Here is a 24,735-nt window from a genome sequence, read left to right as displayed (position 1 = left end):
CCACATGCCCCAGCGTGCCTCGCAAAGCTAAGGAGTCGCTTCGCTCTAGTACTCGCGATGTTTGGACCCACTTCCTCTCGCCAATCTAGAAGTTCGTAGACCTAGAGGTGGGGCGAGAGGCGGCAGTTTCGGGCGGGTCAGGGCGGAGCTGAGAGGACGGCAAAGGCGGAAGCAGCGGCCCGCGGGACTGGGAAGGGGCTGGTCCCGGAAGGAGGAGGAAACCTGAAAAGAAAACAGCAACAAGCTGAGGTGCTGTGACAGAGGCAAACAAGATGGCGGCGGCGAAGGGGAGCCTTTGGGTCAGGGCCCAACTGGGGCTCTCGCCGCTGCTGCTGCTGCTGACTATGGCCCTGACCGGAGGCTCGGGCACCGCTTCGGCTGAAGCTTTTGACTCGGTCTTGGGTGATACGGCGTCTTGTCACCGGGCCTGTCAGTTGACCTACCCCTTGCACACCTACCCCAAGGTAGGGCCCGTCCAAACCGGGCTACAGCCCTTCCGTGGCCTCCCATCTCTCCGCTCTCCCGTACCTCTGTCGGCTCTGGAAGCCTGACTGTTGAATCCACCCTTCAACCGCTGTCTCCCATCTGTGTAACTCCTGTTTTCTTCCCCTAATCTTACCCGCACCGCGCTTCTGCTGTAATTACCGGAAGTTTGTGCCGCACCTACCCTGTAATAGGCTGGGGACACAAAAATAAGCAAGACACGACCCCTTTCCTCTGGGGCCTTGCGGGGCAGCAGGGGAGACGAACACTCGGAGGGGGAGGAGTATCCAGATGATTAATGCGGGGTCCTCACCTTCCAGGGACGGCGGGGGGAGGGGGGCAGTTGCAGATACGCCAGCCCACAAAATGTTAACTCTTAACCCCTGTTCCCTGAGCGCCTCTCTGGGCTGGGACCTTGCAGTCTGTTCCTGGAGTCAAACAAGTAGACAATTCCACCATAGTATGAAATACATCAAGGAGTTGGGAGACGCTTAGGAAGGGCTTTCCGCCTGTGTTGAGTAACTGTACAAGGCGCTCACACTGGGACTGGAATGGCTTAGAGAAAAAGCAGTTAGGTTGCTGCATTCAGAAAACTTACCATTCAGTGCAGCAGAAGACAGAGGGAATAAGTGGAGTGGGAAAGAAATGAGACTGCCCTTAGTAGGGGGATCACAACTTATGGACAGAGTGACCCTTCCTCCCCTCGTCCGCCCTCAGGTGCTGCCTTTCCTTTAATTCCATTCCACTAATCGAGTTGTTTTGCAGCTTCTAAAGAACTGTTGACTCAACATCCTAAATTGCGTGGTGACTCCCCCACCCTTCCAAATATATAATTTGAGTATATCATCCTCCCTCCCCCGCCTTTCTTTATGAGAGCTTTTGCTGGTCTTTTTGCCCTTGCTTTTCCTTCATCTTCCCTATGCTGTATGCTTAACTGTGTGGCTAGCCCTCTTTGCTCTCTCAAACTACAAAGTGACAGGTTTAGGATGTTCCTTATTGGCAAGTGCTTTCAAGCTTTTGAAATTCTGAAGTTCTAAATGCTGTCACTGCCTGTATGTTTGTTTACTGCTGGATTTTACATTGCTTGAGGATTATCAGTTTTCAAGAAAAAGTGTGGGAGAGGGGATTATCAAATTTTCAGTCAGAGACAAATATAGCAGTCAAGAGAGAGAAATGAGGAATTCTGACTTCCAGACCTTCAAATCCATGTGTACTGCTCCTGGATACATTATTATTTCTCTTCTTATAAACCTCTCATAAGTAAGAGGATTGTATGAGGAAAGTAATATTGATTTGTCCTGGAATTGGGCAGAGACTTATTTTGTATCTTTCTAGTGTTTGGATGTGTTGGTTGTTTTGTTTTGTTTTTTCTGAGATTTTCCTAGCAAATTTGTAGTTATTTGAATACATATGCTGCGAGAATAAACAATTCAAAAGGATAAACATTTCTGGAACCTCTAGGTATTTTTATAATATCCACTACTTTCTAACAATTGATGTGATATCTAAGTGTTTTTTACTTATTCAGTAAAGCTCTTCTCCTCAGGAACTCTAAATCATCTGGCTCCCTGTGTGTCCTGGCCTTAAAATTGATTAACTGTCTACTCTCTGTTAGCCAGTGTGATGGGAGATTTACCTCCATTATCTCCAATTCTCACCCTGCAAAGCTGGGTTTTACAATTGAGGGAATCGAGGCTCTGAAAGGTTCAGTGACTTGCCCAAGTTCACATAGCCAGGAAGTAGTGGAGTAATAGGAATTCAGTCCTAAAGCTGGCTGTATTATGCTGCCTTCTATTAATAAAGTTATATTATTACAAATATTTAATTTACTTATTTCACTGATGTCCGTCAGTCCTCCTTCAAATTATTGTGCTTTACAGTTCAGGAAAAAGCAGTGTGTGTTATAAGAAATTAGATGAATTTACAAGGTCCTGTAGCCTCTCTTGGTCTGGTATTTGTGACTGGCAGATAGAACTCTCATTTTAATGACTCTTTTTCAGAATTAATTATTTGTTGCAAGAAAGTAGGATACTTTACTTGTTTGTAAGTAGATACTTAAAATTATTATATTTTACCCTTTAACTTTCTTCAAAAGTATAATTGCTTAACTTGTCTGGGTCCAAATGCAGGAGACATAAGTCATGTTAATAACAAAGATAATTATAGAGCTAGCCTGGTCATTTTTTAACAGTGTGTGGGCTCTGGAACCATACAAACCTGGGTTCCATTCCCAGCTTCACTTTTTTAAAAATAAATTGATTGATTTTTGACTGAGTTGGGTCTTTGTTGCTGCACGTGGGCCTTCTCCAGTTGCGGCTAGTAGGGGCCACACCTGTGGTGCGCGGGCTTCTCATTGCGGTGGCTTCTCTTGTTGCGGAGCATGGGGTCTAGGCGTGCAGGCTTCCGTAGTTGTGGCACATGGGCTTAGTTGCTCCGTGGCATGTGGGATCTTCCTGGACCAGGGCTCGAACCCGTGTCCCCTGCATTAGCAGGCGGACTCCCAACCACTGCGCCACTAGGGAAGACCCCCAGCTTCACTTTTACTATCTGTGCGTCCTTGCTGATTACTTAACTTATCATGACTTCATTTTGTCAACTATAAAAAAACAAAAACAAAAAAAACACCTCACACCTTGCAGAGCAAGTGTGAGGATTAAAGATAGTATACATGGCACTCTTAGCACAGTGCCTAACGCATGGCAATAGATAGTTATTTCCTTTGCCCAATGTCATAAAACCAGTTTGGTACATACAGTATATTAGTAATGCTGAATAAGAGGGAGAATAGTTAGCCTGACTTAGCTCAAGATAAGAATATGCATGTAAAATCTATAAATAGTAGGGTTCCTTCTTTAAGGAGGATTCATTAAGTTTCCTTCTAATTATTTAGCTGGTATTCAGTTTGGTGGGGAGCACCATTTCCTTGTGCTCTAAATTAGGGAAGGTCTATTTTATATAAACTTGCCAGTCACTTTGGATACATAGGGTATGAAATATTATCTAGAACATGAAACACTTACTTGGAATAAGGTTATGATTTTTAATAGCTACCAATTGAGTGCCTGCTCTGTGCCAGGTATCCTATGATACATTAAGTGTTAGCACCATGCCTGGCACATTATGGGTGCTCATGAAATATATTATTAATGTTATGTCTACTTATTAGTATAGCATAATATTAATGACATTGTAGATATAAGATATATAAATAAAATAATAAAGTATAAAATAAAATACTCATCATATTTCAAGATTGGCATATGAGTATTGGTCACTGTTTTACAACTAAGGAGTTGAGGCTGAGAGAGATTAAGTCCCTTGCCCAAGGTTGTACAGAATAAGTGGTGAGGCTGAGCTTCTAACCAGGCCTAATTCCTGAACCTAGACTCTTTCACCATGCTACAGTCTCTTCTGAAAATGGTACTGGAGGGCTTATTGGATTGGTTTAACACATGAAAACATATCTGAAAATGAAATGGTATGCAGTATAGCTCATACTAATGAGCTCATGCTTCCCCTATGCAATATAAGGAAATATGTGGTGCTCCAAAGACGTAAGAGAATTCTTCCACTGTTTTACAAAGCCTGCAAAAGCTACTCAGGTATGAAATTTATTTTAATTGCTAACTCTTTCAATTTCACTGTAACAATAAATGCAGCTAGAACTGAAGTCCAAAAATGCACTACCATCAAAGTTGTGTAATAAAACTTGTTCAATATTAGACTGCAGCCATCTCCTCTTAATGGATTGTTGCTGCTACATAAATTTTACTAATCCTGCTGGAAAGAAATGCATACCTTTGTATTCCATTGGTTGCTAACTGGTATATGCACATGCTGTTTCCTTCCTTATTAGGTGCCTGCCAGTTTGTACACAGTGAACTACACAGTAAGTTGAGGGGGCTCCCCCACATGTACTGGTTTGTTTCAAATACTATACATTTAACCAAAGAAAAGCCTGTTGAAGACGTTGTCATTAGTCTTATTAAGCAGGTCACATTTTCCAGAGATGAGTCTTTCCTATCTTGAGCTCTCACACATATACAATGATGCTTATAACTGTTGTTTTCTATTTTTAAAACCAGTTATTATGATTAACACTACTACCATTTATTGAGCACCTTCAATGTCCCAGGCACTGCACTAGGAATAGCTGTCTTCTGGCATTATTGAGGGGTTTGGAGATAATTTATAGATTTTATTTCCTTTTTGAGATTTAGATAGGTAAAGTAACTTGTACACACTGACCTAAAAGGTTTTATTCCAAGTCTGGCTGATTCCAGTGGCCTTTCCCATATGTCACATGTTGGCCTTGTTTGTGTTCTCAGTTCAGGTAAACCAAGTTTAAAAAAATCCTTTCACTTAAGCATATTTTTAGATGTATACCTCACTTTATGGGGGCCTTTATGGCACTATTTGCCATGTGAAGCTAGTCGTGATACTTTTCCTGATAAGCCTGATGATTCGTATAAATATTTATGTGGCAGAAGTACACCATTGGTCCCTAAAGTACTTGTTTACTCATTTATACCTCTATTAAAGTTCTGATTATGTCACTGTTATTTTCAACTTTTCCCCCCAAAATATGACTATGGAATATGGGAAAAGGGTGATGTTTTTAACCCACTAGGTTTGTTTCTTGGATATCACTTTTATTATTTATTTGTTAGTTTATTTATTTATTTTGGATGTCACTGTTAAAATAAGGAACTAAGGGCTTCCCTGGTGGCTCAGTGGTTGAGAGTCCGCCTGCCAGTGCAGGGGACGCGGGTTCGTGCCCCGGTCTGGGAAGATCCCACATGCCGCAGAGTAGCTGGGCCTGTGAGCCATGGACGCTGAGCCTGTGCATCCGGAGCCTGTGCTCTGCAACGGGAGAGGCCACAACAGTGAGAGGCCTGCGTACCGCAAAAAATAAAAAAATTTTAAAAATAAGGAACTAAAACTTCTTTGTATGGCAAAGGTCTTGGTATTACCTGGCTCCTATCATTTTTCTTTCAGTCATAAATCTTTTATTGGACAATTACAATAAACCCTATTAACTTTGCTTTCTTTCTGACCTATTTTCCCCCCCGAAGGAAAAATGCTAGTTTTTGGTAATCCTCCCTGTTCTTGAACTCCCTAGGAAGAGGAATTGTACGCATGTCAGAGAGGTTGCAGGCTGTTTTCAATTTGTCAATTTGTGGATGATGGAATTGATTTAAATCGGACCAAATTGGAATGTGAATCTGGTAAGATGCTATGCTAATGACATCAGCAGTATATAACATTGGTGTTTTCTTTGAGTTGTGTTATGCTTTTTATGTGTTTTCCTCAGAAAATGACAGGCATACTGTTTATTCATCCAGCATACTTTAATTATTATGAAGTTAAACTTTTAGTAGATACTGCTAGAAATTTCATGGGCTTTAAATTTCATCTGTTTATTGATACAATGTTTATTTTATGCTGTGGATAGGACACCTTTGTTTAAGTAAGCATTTGGTTTAGACAAATGCAATAGTAATTACCCTTCTTATAATTCATCACTACCTTTTCAATGGATGGTATAATTTTCCTAAGCCTTTCATTCATAGGCTAGCTGACTTAGCTCCAAGTTTTTTACTGAATCAGGCCTTTGACTCAGTATTTAATAGTGTATTCTTTGTGGGTCATGCCAATAAAAGAAGTAACCAGAGTTTTGTCGTCTCTTAAACCACTATTCTTACCTTTTGCCAAAAGTGATGTGTTTAATAAAGTAAACCTGTAATCAGGACAAAAATGACATTTAGCTTTTTAAAGAACTGTAATGGAATTCTCTCCATTCATTACCTTACACTGTTTATTCAGTGTAGCAGGAGGTACCTTTCTCCCTATCACTATGCCAGTACTCACATTTAGCCTCTGTGATATCATAAACTTTTTTATGGCTCAGTCTCCTAAATGGCCATCTTTATATGTGCATAATGCGGTTCAGTTTATTATCTAGCACCTTTGGGAAGTATATTACAAATGCATGACTGGGTGGAAAGAAAAATAAAATTGTTATAGTGGTAAAGTGTTATATCACAAGAAAGAAATGGCTCTAGTGAACTAAATGAAGAGTATATATGGTAGAGACTCATTCCGACTTTAGAATCCTGCTGTAGAACATTTTCTAAGTTCAGTTTTCTCAGAATTTAGGATGTTAGACTGATTGTTTTATTTTTCCTTGCCATGTGAATACCCTTGCTTCTCAACTAAGTGATTCAGTTCCTAACAGTAATATCATATATTTGTGTAAATTACTAAAGTATATTATTTTGTTCAACCCCATGAAATAGGTGGTGGTAGTTCAGTTTTAGATCTATAGAAATCAATAGAGAGGTTAAACAGCTCCACCTAAGTCACATACACTGCCAACAAGTGGTGAAGCCAGAATTTCAGGATGTCAGTTCAGTGTTTTTTCCACTATGCAAACCTTAGCTGTGAGGATCACCTCATATGAATGTCATCATGTAGCCAGAGCCTGAGTATGTAATTAATAGATTTATACCTGGAAGATCTGACTTGTGGGAGGCAGAAGATACGGGGTTTTATTAAAAGAATACATTTGCTACTGTTACCAAATGTGGAAATTCATATTGATGAAATACTTTTTAAGTATAATAAATTTCTTTATAAAATTTCTTTATAAGATGCCAATGTTCTCTCCCTTTTCTTTCTCTCCTTCTCTTTTTTTCCTTGTAATTTGACTGTTTTTCTCTTCCAGCATGTACAGAAGCATATTCCCAATCTGATGAGCAATATGCTTGTCACCTTGGTTGCCAGAATCAGCTGCCATTCGCTGAATTGAGACAAGAACAAGTACGAAACAATTCTGCCTTTCAGAAATGCCTGCTTAGATCGCACTTTGTATTGAAATGTATATTGCCCACATGATCATATTTTAGTGTTATATTTTATAATTAGTCTTCAGCAAACAAATTATATGTTTGCAAATAGAAAAGTCAATTGATTAATTACTTTTGTATAATGCTTTACTGTTAAGATGTATGTTCACACCTATAATCTCATTTTGGTTTTTTTTTTTCTAGGTCCAGTGACAGTATTATCCCCATTTTGCATATGAAAAAACTGAGGCTCAGAAAAATTGAGAGTTCCTTTTTTTCATCCCATCTGCTATTGCCTTAACTCAAATCATCATTATTTCTCATCTGTATTACTAAATTAACTTCCGATCTATTTTCCCACTTCAGCCCCCCTAGTCCATCCTGTAGTCTGTGTCCAGATATTTATTTTCTGTGTCCAGATATTTATTTTCTAAATGGGAATCTCGTCATGTCATTCTCCTATCTTATATACTTCAGTAGCTCCCCATTACATACAGGTTTAAGTCCAAACCACTTATCACAGCCTGGCTCCTGATTACCTCTTCTATATCATCTCTTATAATTCCCCACCCCTCATACTCTGTCCAAACATACTGGGAAAAGTTTTTTAATTTTATTAACTCTGGCATAAGAAGTACAGCCACATGGTACAAAACTCAAAAGGTTAAAAAAAAAAAGTTGACCCATATTACTACTGCACTACATGATCTGCAGTTGGTTGAATTCTCAGATGCAGAATGGCGGATATGGGGAGCCAACAATAATCTGTGTATATACACAGATTTCGGCACCCCTAACCCCTGCATTGTTCCAGGATCAGCTGTATAGTGAAAAGTCTCCTACTCCTGTATCTCTTAGCCACTCCATTTTGCTCCATTAATGTAGCCAGGGTTACCAGTGCAGAGGTAATTTATATATATACAAGAATACATGTATTCTTTCTTTTCTAAAATATAAGTAATAAATAAAGAATGTCTACTCGCTTTTTTTCACTGCATACATGTTTCATTGTATGGATGTATCATTTAAGCGGTCCCTTATTTGTGGACATGTAGGTTGTTTCTAATTTTTTAAATTTATAAATGATGTTGCATATTTTTCACATTTATATCTATAATAAAATCACAGGAGTAGAATTGCTGAGTTAAGAGGTATATGCATTTTTAATTTTGAGAAATAGAGCAAAATTGCCCTCCATGGAATTTGTATCAGATTTTAAAATTGACATATAATTCATTCTATAAAATTCACCCTTCTAAAGTATTCGGTGCAGTAGTTTTTAGTATATTCACAAACTGTGCAACCATCATTACTACCTAATTCCAGAACATTTTCATCATCAAAAAAAGAAATCTCATACCCATTAGCAGTCACTCTCCTTTCCTCCTCCTCCCAGTCCTTGGCAATGTACAACTTTTATTACAGTTTTAATTTGTGTTTCTCTTATGAGTAACTTTACAAATAATTTCTAATTTTTTAAGACCCATATTTATTTCCTTTTCTCTTAATTAAGTACATACTGAACAGTCCTTAATGTTTGTAATATGACATTATTTCTTGCCTCTGTCCCTTCTACTCCCCATCTGCTCAGTGAATCCTCTTGATTCAGAGCAGGTGTCATGTCCTTTGCGAAGCCTTCTTAACCACCTCTGACCCCAGTTTGGGTTATGTGCCTTTCCCCATACACATGTTTCACCCTGTGTTTCACCTCTGTCCTATACAGATTAAACACAGATATACAGTGATAAATAAACACACATGGTTTAAAAATCTTAAAATTTATAATCTTAACGAATGCTTGTTTAGTGAACTAATCAATGAATGATTTCACAGCTATTAAGTGGGAAAATTGGATCATGAATACAGATCTTCTGATTCTAAAAACTCTTCTCTCTTAATACCCCATACTGCCTCTCTTTTGGAATATAGCAGAACCAAAGCTATCCCTAGAGTTCAGCAAGTTGTATCCCACACTTGTGCTCTAGAGGGGCCCACTGCTCCTAAATAAGTCAAGAAGTCAGAATTGGAGAGGAGGTGATACCAATTAATGTAAAAATCTCATCAGTAGCTTACTGTATATAGTCAACCCATAAATAACTTCCCTCACTCTGCCCTGTTATCAGATACCTTACATTTTATGCATATATTCTTTTTTTTTTCCATTGGTGTTCATTATAGCATGGTTTATTTTACATGAAAGCATTAAAGATGAGAATAGTATGATTTGTCCCTTCCCCTTCTACCTCTTGAGGACTTGCTAATCCTTATTTAATCAAATCTTAAGAGTCTCCACATTTTTGGACCTAATTCAAAAGCCTGTTATTTTGATAGAGGTGACAGGTAGCTTAAAGTGTGTTTGGTCGCAAATTAAAGGATCCTGTGATTTTAAGCTTCTCATAGTTAATTTGCATAGGTAATGAAGAGTTTACTCTAATGTTGATGACTGGTAGAATCACTTAATGGTTTATATTCTGTCCCAATAAGGATTTGATTATGTTGCTCTCTTGAATATACATATATAAAAAAATAATATATTTCTCATGGTTTAATTTTTTTTTTTTAAGCTCATGTCCCTGATGCCAAAAATGCATCTACTCTTCCCTCTAACTCTGGTAAGGTCATTCTGGAGTGATATGATGGACTCTGCACAGAGCTTCATAACCTCTTCGTGGACTTTTTATCTTCAAGCTGATGATGGAAAAATAGTTATATTCCAGGTGATGACTGTGCTTCATAGATTCATTTAAATACCAACAGTAGTAATGTATGTGTCTTAAATGAATGTCTTAGTATAGAGCCATGTACTTAGTCCCTTACAAATATTTATCATCAAATAATAATTACTTCCTAACCTACATTAAAACATTGGGCATCAGGACCCAATTTGACTTACCCCTCCCTCTGCCCATTGGAAACCTATTTAAAGCCTGTTGTTCTTTATCGTATAAGAACTCTGAATCTGCTAAATTTTAGAGTGGTTAAATTGATAAAAATGAAACCTCTAGATATGAAACGTAAGAAAAGTTAATGTAGTTTGAATATAAATAATGGTGTGTATTTATATCACATATGGATATTAGGGAAAAGCAATAGAACATAATTTTTAGTTGTTAATAGTGCTTTTTCTCATAACTCTTATAAGAGAGCTTGTTGAAGAAGCATATTGCCTTCTAGAGAGGTAACTTTTCTCCTACCTCATTATTTACCATGTGATATGATAATAATAGCTGCTGTCTTTGAAGGTTCATGTGTACTAGGCATTTACATATATTATCTCAAATCTTCAAACAACTTCATGAGGTTGTATTATCACTATTTTATTGATGAGGAAACTGTGAGTCTAACTTATTTAAGGTCACGCTGCCAGTATAACAGAATTAGGCCTCAAACCTGGGTTACTTTAGCTCCAAGGCTCATATACCACCCTACCATGCTGTCTTCCTTTTAATTTGGTTGTTAAATTCCTCAAACTTACCAGCCAACAAATTATGTTGTGATGCTTTCTCTCAGGTAATAATTAAAGTAAACCCTTTAATTATTATTGCCAATTGAGTGGCTTATTATAAGGCTAGTCTGTGATTTTTAGCATTGTCCTGAGTCTTGGGTACCCTGTACTTAATTTGGTAATATGTAAAACACAGAAGGAGTTTTCTCTCTTTAAGTTCATGAATAAGTTCTGTGTCTGAAAGCTACTTAAGTTAAAGCTTAAGTTGACTCTCAGAGTGGAGTCCTCCTTCATTCCTGATTAGATGTGAGATTAGCTCTGTTCCTCTCTTTATGTCAACTTAAGTGTGACTATGATGGAGAAAACGCCACTCCAGAGAATCAGTGCTACATAGGAGATATAAAGTATGGAGCACTGAGCTATAATTTATGAATTACTCATATTTAGAGAAGAATGGAATGTTTCAGATGAGAAAGAATAGAGATAATATGTGTTTAACCAGAAATTTTGGCAGTCTGCTAAATTATTCCTGATCAACCAGAATTAGAACTCAGTTTTGCATGGTATGATACTTAATGTACTATGTTGTAATTTTTTTTTTTTTTTATGTTGTCAGGCAATTAAACTGACTAAATTCTTGATGATGCTGTAAGTCTGCTTCTTTGCAAGGCACTGGATCTAATGTTTAGCAAGTGCCATTAAAATATATTGTGGTTAACATGTTTTATTTTTTATACCATACTTCTGTTACTTTTTCTCAATTTGAATCTTTGTATAGATGATATGTTATAGAACTTCCTACTGAGAAAAGCTTAAGAAGAAGTACAAATGACTTAATTGCTTTCATTATCATTTTAGTCTAAGCCAGAGATCCAGTATGCACCACAGTTGGAGCAGGAGCCTACAAATTTGAAAGAACCGTCACTAAGCAAAATGTCCTGTAAGTTTTATTTTAAGTAGCTTGGGATTAAAAACATTAACAGTCAAATCTGGTGGTGTTAGAATTGGTTGTATGATTGTTTTTATACTAACGGAAGGTAAATAAATAATTTTTAAAACTGTGGTTCTCAAACTTTAATATGCATTAAGATCTGTAGAGTTTGTTAAAGCAATTTCTGAGCCCCACCTCCAAAGTTTCCAATTTACTAAATCTGGAATAGGACATGAGAATTTGCGTTTCTCACAAATTCCTGGATTCTGTTGCGGCTGGCCTGGGGACCACACTTTAGAATCACTATTCTAAAAACATTTAGTTTGCTTTGAAGGATGTTTTGAGTATGAACTAATGAGAGATTCTGGTATCTCCCAACAAACTAACCAAATAGTGAAACTACCCTGAAAATATGTTTTTATTCTATTTTTATTTCTATGCTAGAAGTGAATTTAAACTTATAGGAATAGAAAACATCAGGCTAAAACTGCTTACCTTTTAAAATGTGCTAGCTCATACCTTATTTTAGATACTGATTTTATTAACTTTTTAATTATTTTGGTGGGTGGATAATGACAGCACATAACACAAGGCCATCTTTAGATTTGAACAAACCAAATTCTATTATTACATTCAGAAATATAATTAAACAGAAAGCATCAATAAAAATTTGAAAGTAAAATAGGAAATTCATAATGTTGTATAATATCCAGTTGATTTTTAATGTGCCAGAGGAACTTGCATTCATTATAAAATATGTCAGATTACATTTACAAAAGCAGCTGAATATCTGTACAGTGTATATATCTAGAAGCAGTCATTTGAGACTAGCTTTTGGAATATAGGATATCATAAACTTGTACCTTATTATTTCAGCAGATCTTCATATGAGAAGTTCACACGCACATAGGAACTATCTTGAAGATGGAGAACGTGATGGTTTTTTAAGATGTCTCTCTCTGTATGTATTCATCTTCACTTATGCATATAGGAGATAAAATCTGGTTTGTATCAGAGAGATGCAGTCCTTTTTATTATTTTAAAGTTATATTAGCTGCTCAAGAGTAGAAAACTTTTTTTTACCTTTTCCCTTTTCCCTACCAAATCCAAAGTTGTACTTTTGGATATTTTATTAGTTTGTTTAAAAGGTAATTCTCATACTACTTTAATCAAACCCGAGTGGGTAGTTTTTTTCACAGCACAAAAGCATCCTTGTTCTTATTGGGAGTCTTTGATTTATGTTACGATACGTGCTTCTTCAGCCATCTCAGTTAAGCTTTAATTTAATATTTATTGAAAAAAATTCACATATGAGTAGACCCACACAGTTCAAATCCATGTTGTTCAAGGGTCAACGGTATTTACTTAGCATTTACATTTTATTAGATATTATAAGCAATCTAGAGATGATTTAAAGTATACAGGAAGATATGCATAGGTTATATGCAAGTACTACACCACTTTATATAAGGGAATTGAGCACCCTCAGATTTTGGTATGGGAAGGGGCAGCAGTCCTGGGACCAGTGCCCTGGGGATACCAAGGGATGACTGTGTGTCTAAATGGTTTGGGGGTTGGATTTTTGTTTTTATCTATATGGCCACACAGGAGGCTAGGGGAGGTAGATAAGGGCTACAGATAAAGGAGGGCTTTGTGTTCTATACTGAGTGTTATCTCCATGCCAAGGATTCTTTTTTTTTTTAAATAATTTATTTGACTGTGTCGGGTCTTAGTTGCGGCGTGGGCTTCTCTCTAGTTGTGGCGCACGGGCTCTAGAGCACGCAGGCTTAGTTGCCCCTCAGCATGTGGGATCTTAGTTCCCTGACCAGGGATGGACCCCACGTCCCCTGTATTGGAACGTGGATTCTTAACCACTTGACCACCAGGGAAGTACCCATGCCAAGGATTCTTAAGGGTGGCAAGGGAAAGTGGGCAGGCGAGGGTAATTGTTACCTTGTGCCCTCCTGGGAAGGAATATCAGGCCTTCTGAGGGTGAGGAGGGTTTTATCAAAGTATGCATGCTTCTACTCCTCCAAGGAGTTGTGATATGAGCTTTCTCCCTGCAACCACCCCCCACCCCTAGCCAAAAAAAAAAGAGAGAGAGAAAGAGACAGTAGGCCATAGCACTTGGTGATAATTATCTATTCTGTGTCAGATACCAGACCAAGCACTTGAGTAGAGAGGTGAACAAGTGTGTATATACTCTAGTGGACTATTCTGTCTCAAGTGTAACACTTCAGTAGCCCACGCTACATGCTTCCTGTAATTTCTTAGAGTAGAAATAGTTTCTTGAGAGGTTTTATCAGATATCAGTAGGGTTCTGTTAGAACCTAAAAATTAATACTTTTTACTGAATAAGCTCTTTAAAGACTGCGTAAGAAAATGAGAATTAAAATTTTCCCTTCCTTTCATTGCTAAACTTGCTTTTGACCTTGTACAGAAAAAAAGGCAGTTTTTCTCTCTCTCAGTATTTTGGATTTTTGTTGCAGTTTGATACGTTTTATGGAACCTAAATAATTATCTAATCTTATGTTATAGTTTATTCTTTTTTTTTTTTTGGCCATGACACGCGGCTTGACAGATCTTAGTTTCCCAACCAGGGATTGAACCTGGGTACCTGGCAGTGAGAGCACTGAGTCCTAAACACTGGACTGCCAGGGAATTCCCTACAGTTTATCCTTAATACTGCATTACCTGGCATCTTATTGATGCCTTATTGCCTTTTAACATTTTGTCATGTTTTATGTTATTCTTTTAAATCTAACATTTTAAAAATAGCTTCACTTGTTCTTTAAATCTTAATCTATAGTTTAGTAAACAATAGGGCACTTATGGAAGAAACTCCAGGTGCTGATTCTTGTAACCGGCCTTCTACCCTAAGATATTTTAATCATAAGAAAAATATAACTATCTCTTTTTAAGATATGTGCTAATGGATACAGAATGCTTCATAATAGATATGCTCTTATAAGTTGAAATTCAAGTAATTGTGCTAAGTTAAATATTTGAAATGTAGTAGAGAAGCTAACTTCTGGAAGCCTGTTGTGAATCCATTTATAAAACAAATGATCATTTCATAATTTATCTATTCTGTACCTTAATTCTTTGGAATATTGGGTTTTCTTAAAGCAAGTATTATCTTAATACCTTGCAAAATAATATATGACATTTGTGTAGCACTGTACAGTTTATAGGACACTTTGATTTGCCTTATCTCATTTAGTAATTTAAAAATACCCTTAACAGTAATTTGCTTTAATTTCATATATTTAGCAGAAAGCCAGTATGTCTGATTTTTTAATTTATAAAAGTAACATAGCCATGTTATAGAAACTTGAGTAATGGAGGAAAGGACATCATATCACCCTAATATAATAGCTATTATAATATTTTCTTCTCTAAGTATGTTTTTTAAAATAGTTTTAAAGGTAGTACACATAAAGTTTTAATTATATTATTAAATAAGTACACAAGATTGATTGCCTGTAATTGTTAAGAGCCTCCTATTTTTTATATTATGCAATTTTAGCATAACTAATTGTTGATTTTTTTTTTTTCCCCCAGTAACTCCGGGTGGATTTTAACCATGACTCTTGTCCTCTCCGTGATGGTATTGCTCTGGATTTGTTGTGCAACCGTTGCTACAGCTGTGGAGCAGTATGTTCCCTCTGAGGTAAATTTAATTCTAACTCTCAGGCCTTTTGAAGACTGAGCCATATGATTTACTTTTTTTAATGCCTTATTGGCTTAGCTAGAAACGCAAAGCCTTTCTACTAATAGAATGAGAGAAGATTTGGTGGTTTTAATCACACACCGAGATTGGCACACATGAGAATTACAGGTTCTCAGCACAAGAATCACTTTCCAGTTTTCTGTGGCGCTAACTACCGTAGTGACCAGGGCATGCCGCCTGGTTTGAGTACAGTGTCTCTTCTCCCTGGACCTTTGAGACTGAAAAAAACCCAGTGACATCAGTTTCTTTCTTATAATAAAGAAAGAAAGAAAGAAAACTTGTAGAACTACTTAAAATTTTAAATTTAACATTGCCACAAATGTTAAGGAATAATTGCTGCTTTAGAAGCAGCAAGGCTAGAGCTTTTGATTTTGAGTAATGTGTTCTGGTATACCCTGATAGAGATGGAAAACTGTCTTGACTTTCTTGGTAATTAAACTTTAACTGGCTCAAGAAACATACTGTTAAGGTAAAGGATTTTTGTTTCAGAAAAAAGGTCTAATTTCAGTATGGTATTGGCACAAAAACAGAAATATAGATCAGTGGAACAGGATAGAAAGCCCAGAGATAAACCCATGCACATATGGCCACCTTATTTTTGATAAAGGAGGCAAGAATATACAATGGAGAAAAGACAGCCTCTTCAATAAGTGGTACTGGGAAAACTGGACAGCTACATGTAAAAGAATGAAATTAGAACACTCCCTAACACATACACAAAAATAAATTCAAAATGGATTAAAGACCTAAATGTAAGGCCAGACACTATAAACTCTTAGAGGAAAACATAGAACACTCTATGACATAAATCACAGCAAGATCCTTTTTGACCCACCTCCTGGTGGGAGGGAGAGGCAAGAGGGAGGCGTTATGGGGATATATGTATCTGTATAGCTGATTCACTTTGTTATAAAGCAGAAACTAACACAACATTGTAAAGCAGTTATACTCCAATAAAGATGTTTAAATAAATAAATAGAAATAAATAAAAACAATGACTTTTGAGCTCTTAAAAAAAAGTCTAATTTGATGATTCAACTTAGCTTTCAAGGAAGGAAAATTAATTATATAACTAAACATAAGATAATAAATTCTATTGACATCAGATCCAACTGAAATAAACTTTAGTTCTCATATGCCTCCAGAATGCAATAGAAAAAGAGAGAAAAGAAGAAAGGAGGGAAATTTGAAGAATGGTATGGATTGGCAGAGACAGGAGGGTGGACAATATTCCCAGGTACAGACAAGAATAAGCTACTATCAGGGAAGGACTGTAAGCAGCTGACTTGATTAAAAGAACTTAAATTAGGAAATTAAACCAAATGAATAAAGTTAGACAGGATTGGGAAGAACATTGAATTGTGGAAGTGTTAGACAATGGGTAAATTTCTGTAGAACTCATCTGTTTATGATATGATCTGAACATTCTCTTGCTAATTACCTATTTGTGTTCTTGTTTAGTTCTGATATCCATATTTTAATCATTTTATTGTTCCTGATAAAGTTGAAATTACACATCTTACATAGGATTGCCTTTGCCTATTACTTGCTTTTGAACTGCCCCATGCACTCTAAATCCTCATGACAACAAAGCTACAAACGCAGAGTGGTAAACCTTTATTGACACTGTGGTACTTTATTCCTTCCATTAGCACAATTCCTTCTCTTTACTTCTAGGATGCCCCTTGTAAAAGAAAGATACGCGTAGAGATTGGTGTGGTTATTTCCTGGAAAGATTGAATTACTGGCCTCAGGTGGAATTTACCTTGATAAAATCACCACTACCTGGCTTCTGGTTCCCAGGACTACTGACTAATGTTGAGCATTTTCTGCTGGACAGCGTTCTAAGCATTTTATATGAATTAGCTCATTTAGTCCTTTCAGTAACTCCGTGAGATGGCTACTATTATTATCCTCTTTTCCAGATATGAAAACTGAAAGAGAGAATGTATTATTGCCCCAGTGTCACATAACTAGTAAGTGGTAGAACCAGAATTTAAACCCAGGTCATCTGACTCCAAAGCCAGTACCCTTAAGTTTTTTAGTTAACCTGGAGTCATCACTAGGGAAGTTGATTATGTTACTCGTATCAGGAGCTCATCTTCTGTGTAACCTCTTTTGACACTAGGAAGTTGAACACCACTGGGACCACATGTTTCATGTTTTTGAGCCAGGATGCTCAAACTCTCTTACTGAAACAGTTCTTAGATGGACATTTCATAGTTTTTCCTCTCTTATCTCCTTACTTATGGAATTGATCTCCTCTTCTGGTGGTGTTTAGACATAACAGTGCTTCACATTGTGGTTTTGGTTACATCTTACAGACCTGGGGATCTGTCCCTCCCTTTCAGAATACTCTTGGTCTTTTTCTTCCTTTTAGATGTTGTCTCTGCTGTGATAAATTTTGTCTTGATTGTATAGCTTTAATTCTATGAGAAGTTCTTTCCCCTTATTTCCAAGTTGTTTGTAGAACGCCTTGTTGTTCCCACATATGCCCAGGCCCCTGGATCATAAAGCCTAAAGCATCAGAACCATACGTGGAGTCCTGTTGGCAGCTATTACATTCCCTCCTGATATCTGCATGTGGGTGTCACTTTCTTTCCCCTCTCTAGAACTCTTCTTCCTGTCCTTAACAATCAAAAGTATGGTGACATCCTCAAAGAGCCTATGCTTTCCTAAGATACATCTTCTAGAAAAATATATCGAAAACACTTATTTGAATTCACTGCTTTTAGGCTTTACTTTGTATCTGAAACCACACTTTAGCTAAGTAATAGTGTTTTTTCAACTGTTTTTTTTTTTTTTTGCCATTTGCGGGCCTCTCACTGTAATGGCCTCTCCCGCTGCGGAGCGCACAGGCTCCGGACACGCAGGCTCAGCGGCCATGGCTCACGGGCCCAGCCACTCTGCGGCACGTGGGATCTTCCCGGACCGGGACACAAACCAGTGTCCCCTTCATCAGCAGGCGGACTCTCAACCACTGCGCCACCAGAGAAGCACTCAACTGTATTTTTAATTATAAAAATTCTATATACTTGGTATAGAATTTATAAAGTTATATATAAAGAAGCAGGAAAAAAATCACTCATCCAGAACTATTTCATATTGCCATTTTAGTGGATTTCTTTTCACAATTGAAAACTGTGTAGGACTTGCCTGGCGGCACAGTGGTTAAGAATCCGCCTGCCAAATCAGGGAACATGGGTTCAAGCCCTGGTCCGGGAAGATCCCACAAGCCGTGAATCAACTAAGCCCGTGCACCACAACTGCTGAGTCTGCGCTCTAGAGCCCACGAGCCACAACTGCTGAGCCCGTGAGCCACAACTACTAAGCCTGCGTGCCTAGAGCCCACGCTCCGCAACAAGAGAAGCCACCACAGTGAGAAGCCCGTGCACCACAATGAAGAGTAGCCCCCGCTCGCCGCAACCAGAGAAAGCCTGTGCACAGCAAGAAAGACCCAACACAGCCAAAAATAAATAAATTAATTAAATATATTTTTTTTTAAAAAGCTGTATTAACTGGGACTTCCCTGGCCATCCAGTGGTTAAGAGTCCATGCTTCCATTGCAGGGGTGTGAGGTCAGTCCCTCGTAGAGGAACTGAGATCCTGCATGCCTCACAGCACAGCCAACACAAAAAGGAGAAAAAACAAGCTGTATAAACTATTTCAATATTAATGTTTTGTTTCTTATTGTAAAATATAGCAGTGTAAATACTCCTTCCCTGGTATTTTCTCCTTTATTTATTGTAAAAGTAGCTGAGAATTTAGTATTAGGAAAGTTATTCAGATTTTCTTAATCAAAAGCTACCTATTTTAAACTTTACTTTCATAAAACCTTTTCATTGATTTTATTATTGGAACATAAGTTACTTCTGACCCCTCTCCATAGTAACATGAGACTCCGTGTTAAGAAATACAAGCAATAAGCAATGTTATTTATATTTTGTTATATTATTTATATATATAATCCTATGTGTTTATAGGAAATCATAGACCTGCTGAGAGATTGTTTCTCTTCAGTATGGACCTGGTATCTTGAGCTCAAACATGAAGTATTAAAAGCTTCCTTTTCATTCACTACAAATAAAGCTTAAAATGGTGCTAATAAGGGCCAGGAATGTGGTCTTGGAAACTTATGAGCAGCTTTATTTTTTTTATTTAGGAAAGTTCTGAAATAATTTATCCTTAGCCTGTTTTGTATATAGTAGGTACTCATCATATACCATTTGATAGTAATGCCAGAAAGAGTTGGCATTTGTTGATCTTAAAGCAGTATCATTTTGAGTGACTTACAAAGATTTTGATCCTTTTTTCTCCACTGTTTTTCCCTGTTCTTTCACATTTATGATGTTTTTTTGAAACTTCATGAAATAATGCTTTTCTCTTATTGAGCTGTCTATTTAAGATAATAAAGAGTTATCATTCATAGTGGTCCTTGTCAGGCAGGTCAAACCTGACTTACAAAAACAGGGTTCAGCAATATTGGATATTCCTTTCTAGAGACCAGGCAGCCTCAGAAAATTGCCAAAGCCACAAATAATAATATAACTGCTGCCTCAGTGTTAATCTCATTATCTGTTTGCATCCTTTTTTCTTATTTGTCAAGACCATGATCATCTGATTTCAAATGGTTAGTTAAGAAAGGTTTTAGAAGACTTCAAATAACATTCATGTTAGTAAATCACAGACACTTATGGATAACATATGATGTGCTAGGCCCTGTTCAAGAGATTAGAGGTACAATGAAGAATAACATGAAGGTGGAACAAAGTTGAATGTTAAAGGCTGCAATGACTCAAGAAGTAGGGTGGGGGTTTCCCTCATGGCGCAGCCGTTAGAATCTGCCTGCCAATGCAGGGGACACAGGTTTGATCCCTGGTCAGGGAAGATCCCACATGCTGTGGAGCAGCTAAGCCCAAGCGCCACAACTACTGAGCCTGCGCTTTAAAGCCCATGAGCCACAGCTCCTGAAGCCCACGTGCGTAGAGTTCGTGCTCCACAACAAGAGAAGCCACGACAATGAGAAGCCTGTGCACTGAAACGAAGAGTAGCCCCCGCTCACCGCAACTAGTTAAAGCCCATGTGCAGCAATGAAGACCCAACGCAGCCAAAAATAAATGAGGTTAATTTTTTTAAATAGTAGGTGAAACATGTCTTAAACTATAATAAACATTATTTGTCTAAAAAAAAAAAAGACCAAGAATCTTGCTGTTTAGAAGCGTTAAGTCTCAAGAGAGACAATCAGAAAACGATGTAAATGCCATAGCTTTTTAATCTAAATTCTGTTAAGAAAATGAGTTTTAGAAAAGATTTATGTACATCTAAGATTGCATAACTGGTTAGTGGCAAAGGCAGGCCTAAAGCCCAAATACATACTAATTGAGTTTATTTTTAACTTTTAGAAGTAATACGTGTGACATAAAATTGACTTCCTCTTCCTCACTTCTCAGATAAACCAGTTAATAGTTTTTAAAATTTTTTCCAAGCAGTTGCCATTTAAAAATTTTATCTTTTATTTCTTGTTTTATCAATTTTAGACATTATCTGATGTCCTCCTACTAAAGGATGAGTTTAGTTCCCTTATACTGTCTTTCACTTCCATCTCTTCAGTTGCTGGGTTTTGGGGTTTTTTTATATATATATATAAATTTATTTCTTTTATTTCTTTATTTTTTGGCTGCGTTGGGTCTTCATTGCTATGCGCGGACTTTCTCTCATTCCTTGGTGCAGGATAGTTATTGCCTTGAAACAGTAGACAGCAGACCACATCTGAAATGTGTTCAAGTAAGCAGCCATCATGACAGTCACTTTTAGAACTTTTTTATCACCCCAAAAAGGAAACTCAGCATCCCATTTCCTCCCAAGCATCTTCACCAGCCATAGATTTAGTTATTGCCTTGAAACAGTAGACAGCAGACCACATCTGAAATGTGTTCAAGTAAGCAGCCATCATGACAATCACTTTTAGAACTTTTTTATCACCCCAAAAAGGAAACTCATGCTAGTAGTTACTCCCCATTTCCTCCCAAGCATCTTCACCAGCCATAGACGACCAATATGTGTGGTCTCTTGTGACTGGCCTCTTTCACTTAGCATAACATTTTCAAGGTTCATCCATGTTGTAGCATGTATTGGTATTGTAGATACTTAAACTTTTGAAGGTGCTCTTTATTCAGCATCTTCTAAAAGCACCTTTCCAACATCAGGTACTTCTGTGTCGGTCTGTCTTTTTAATATAGTCAGTTGCCCTGTCAATAATGTCAGCACTTCAGTTTTTAACTTACAGAATCAGAGATTTATTGCCATATGCATTAACAACAAAATCTATCCCGTTTGTTAGTAAAAACTTTTCCTTTTCTATTTTTTCCTTTAGGAGATAGGCCTATATCTAAATAGACCTACTCTCAAAAGATATTAGACATTTCCATTATACTTCAGTGAATTTTATGACATTTGCACTGATTCTGTGTTATGCTTTCATTCTTTCGTTTTAGTATCTATCTTCTTGGATATGTTAGTAATAATTTGAGCTTTTATATGTTTATGAAGACGTTTCTATCAGTGTTAAAGTATTTCATGTACATTCTTTGTTCTACTCACAGCCTTTTAAAATAGTACATACCATTTTCCATATATGTTAATTTAGAACATTTAGTAGCAGAGAAACTTAACCCCAGATCATTTGACCACTTGGTTGGAGAGCTAAGATCTTAAAGGAATTGATCACTTAAGGCATCAAACATCCAGAATCCATGCTCTTGTATGACCACACTTACTCCATTTAAACCTGAGCAATTTTTCTTGATGCTCAGTTGTTAACTTCTAAGTATTTTAAGTCAGTACATGTGGAAAAGTTTTCTTTGGCCATCCACTGGGAACTGAATCACATATCTGTAACACTTTGAGTAAAAGCATTCTTGAGGACGTTTATAGAAATTTTTTTTTTACCAGATACCCACAGATTAAATTGCTATTTTTGAAGACTTACTTGAAGAGGTTCCTAATTATCCAAATTGCTAATGTTCATTGATTGTTTTTTGCAGAAGCTGAGTATCTATGGTGACTTGGAATTCGTGAATGAACAAAAGCTAAACAGATATCCAGCTTCTTCTCTTGTGGTTGTTAGATCTAAAGGTGAAGATCATGAAGAAGCAGGGCCTCTACCTGCAAAAGTGAATCTTGCTCATTCAGAAATATAAGCTTTTTTTTTTTTTTAAGAAAAGTGTATAGACATCTAAATTTCCATTCCTCATAGTGCTTTTTAAAATGGTTTCATTGGCTATAGGACTTAAAAATCACTATTAAATGCAAATAAAGTTACCGAAATCTGTGACGACTGTATTTGCTGTAATTTTACCTGTAATTTTTTTCTAGTAATTTAAGAGATGGATATTTGGGATTGTATTTTTATTTTACTAATATCTGTGCTGTTTTAATTATTATTTGCATTGTTTTTGTTTGTTTCCTTTCTTAGCCAAATTCTGTGAGCTGATCATTGTTTTTCCCCACCTCCTACCATGTCAGTCACCTTAGTTAATAAGTTGAATACTCAGTAGGATATGACACTCCTACTCAGCAATGGCCCACAATCTGTAATTTGAAATTTAGTAGAAAATGCCCTTTAATACGCTACATTTTCAGTTGTATTGAACTGAAATCATTAAAATTTTATTTGAATAATTATGTGCTGGAATTTGAGTTAATATACTAATTTTCCAGATTGTCCCTTTCACCCCTACCCAACCCAGAAAATAATGAGGAAATGTTCTATGTCTGTTTATTGCTATGTGATGATCAGGGAGCAAATTAAAGCAAAAATGATTCACAAATGCATTTTATGTTATTTTGCACAGGCTATAGATTTTTTGTTGGATGGATCTTTCCAAAGAACTATTTTTCTCTGTTAGAAAGCATATCAAGTATAAGTTAAAGATATTATCAGATGGGCACGAACCCGTGTCCCCTGCATCTGCAGGTGGACTCTCAACCACTGCACCACCAGGGAAGCCCCAAGCTTTTCATTTTGATAGTAAGAATTAGACTCTCATGTTGCACAATTAAGTATAGAATTCACTTTGCAAAAACTGTTATTATCATTCCTTTATTATTATTGTCAATAAAACAGATAAAAAAATAAGAGTGACATCAAGTAACATAGTACACCACAGTCTTAATGTGATTCAGTGTCATTAGACGTGAAATGTTAAATGACTTTGCTAACCAATACTTTCCTCACATGGGCATTACTGGCAACTGCACTAGTGCTGTTTGAATAAAGAGTGAGTCACACACTTGCTTTCAGCCTAGTCATTAGCTTTCTCTGAGTCAAAAGAAAATACAATTAACTAATCAAGTAAGGCTTTGGTCACAAAATATAGGTTTTGCTTTTTTAAATAGTAGGTTGTCTAGATTTGGAAGATAGAGGGTTAGAAAGTATGTCAGGCAGTCGTCTCTTTCTGATTTTTTGTGAGAAAACAGTTATAAAACATGAGAAATGGATTGGATTTACCTTAAAAAAAATAAGCCCAGTTGTCTTATTTACCACCCATGGTATACACTTATGTTCATTAATCAGACACACATTTAATTGCAATGCACCCAGTGAGGCCAACTGAGGGGAATATATTCAAAATGCTGCAGATTTATAGGAGTCAGAGAGCCCACTATTAGGAAAGGCCTCCCTTATAAAAACAAAACAAAGCGAAAGAATATCTCGATAAGAAAGAGCAACTGTATAATTGTCCTATGCTGTTCCACCTTCCCTTGGTTTTGTTTCTCTTTGCTTCCCGAATGAGATACCCCTGAGATACCCTCAATCCTCTTGAAAGCATTGATCCAAGTTTAGACAAACTTTCCCCTCTTGTTTGTAAGAGACAATTCCTTGTATGAGGAAATACCCAATCTTTCCTGTTATTTATCAGGCACTCAAATATTTGTGTCCTGCCTTTTTATTTTCACATGATTAAACCAGACTGATGTTTTCAAAAACAGTTTTACTTTTATTTATTTATTTATTTATTTTGCGGTACGCGGGCCTCTCACTGTTGTGGCATCTCCCACTGCAGAGCACAGGCTCCGGACACGCAGGCTCAGCGGCCTTGGCTCACGGGCCCAGCCGCTTGGCGGCATGTGGGATCTTTGCCACCAGGGAAGCCCCAGTTTTACTTTTTAAAAAAAGAAAAGAAAAACGACCACCACCACCCCCCCCAAAGGTATACAGCATAAAAATATGTGACTTGAAAATTGCAACAAAAGCAAAGAAACTGGCCCCTTCTAAAGTAACAGTTTAGCCCTT

At 37.1% G+C, this 24,735-nt stretch overlaps 2 protein-coding genes across 4 annotated transcripts in view; one reads left to right on the top strand and one right to left on the bottom strand.

The window, feature by feature from the left end:
• Nucleotides 1-2,839, bottom strand: part of TCEANC2 (transcription elongation factor A N-terminal and central domain containing 2) — a 39,913-nt gene extending 37,074 nt beyond the window's left edge. Inside the window, exon 1 of the mRNA XM_024739325.1 lies at nucleotides 529-2,839. The gene's annotated coding sequence lies outside the window, so the exon portion shown is untranslated. The remainder of the gene's footprint in view (nucleotides 1-528) is intronic.
• Nucleotides 125-23,120, top strand: TMEM59 (transmembrane protein 59). Of its 3 annotated transcripts, none has more exons than XM_024739322.1 (8): nucleotides 125-464; nucleotides 5,606-5,711; nucleotides 7,211-7,305; nucleotides 9,896-10,048; nucleotides 11,635-11,716; nucleotides 12,587-12,668; nucleotides 15,272-15,380; nucleotides 22,484-23,120. In XM_024739322.1, the coding sequence occupies exons 1-8, from the start codon at nucleotides 273-275 to the stop codon at nucleotides 22,637-22,639; spliced, it is 975 nt and encodes a 324-aa protein (XP_024595090.1). In that variant the 5' UTR covers nucleotides 125-272; the 3' UTR covers nucleotides 22,640-23,120. The 3 variants fall into 3 exon arrangements, with proteins under 3 accessions (XP_024595090.1, XP_024595089.1, XP_024595091.1); XM_024739321.1 differs by having other exon boundaries at nucleotides 12,584-12,668; XM_024739323.1 differs by lacking the exons at nucleotides 9,896-10,048; nucleotides 11,635-11,716; nucleotides 12,587-12,668; nucleotides 15,272-15,380; nucleotides 22,484-23,120 and adding an exon at nucleotides 7,536-7,995.
• Nucleotides 23,121-24,735: the final 1,615 nt, after the last annotated feature.

The sequence above is a fragment of the Neophocaena asiaeorientalis genome, unplaced genomic scaffold, assembly GCF_003031525.2.
Source record: "Neophocaena asiaeorientalis asiaeorientalis breed wild unplaced genomic scaffold, Neophocaena_asiaeorientalis_V1.1 scaffold138, whole genome shotgun sequence".
NCBI lineage: Eukaryota > Metazoa > Chordata > Mammalia > Artiodactyla > Phocoenidae > Neophocaena > Neophocaena asiaeorientalis.
Note: the sequence above shows the minus strand (reverse complement) of the source record. Positions and strands in the feature narration are given on the sequence as shown.

Coding starts and splice junctions, on each gene's coding strand:
- TMEM59 (XM_024739321.1), top strand. CDS start 273: ATGGCGGCGGCGAAGGGGAGCCTTTGGGTCAGGGCCCAACTGGGGCTC. Junction 5,712..7,210: donor CAAATTGGAATGTGAATCTG/GTAAGATGCTAT, acceptor TTTCTCTTCCAG/CATGTACAGAAGCATATTCC. Junction 15,381..22,483: donor AGCAGTATGTTCCCTCTGAG/GTAAATTTAATT, acceptor TGTTTTTTGCAG/AAGCTGAGTATCTATGGTGA.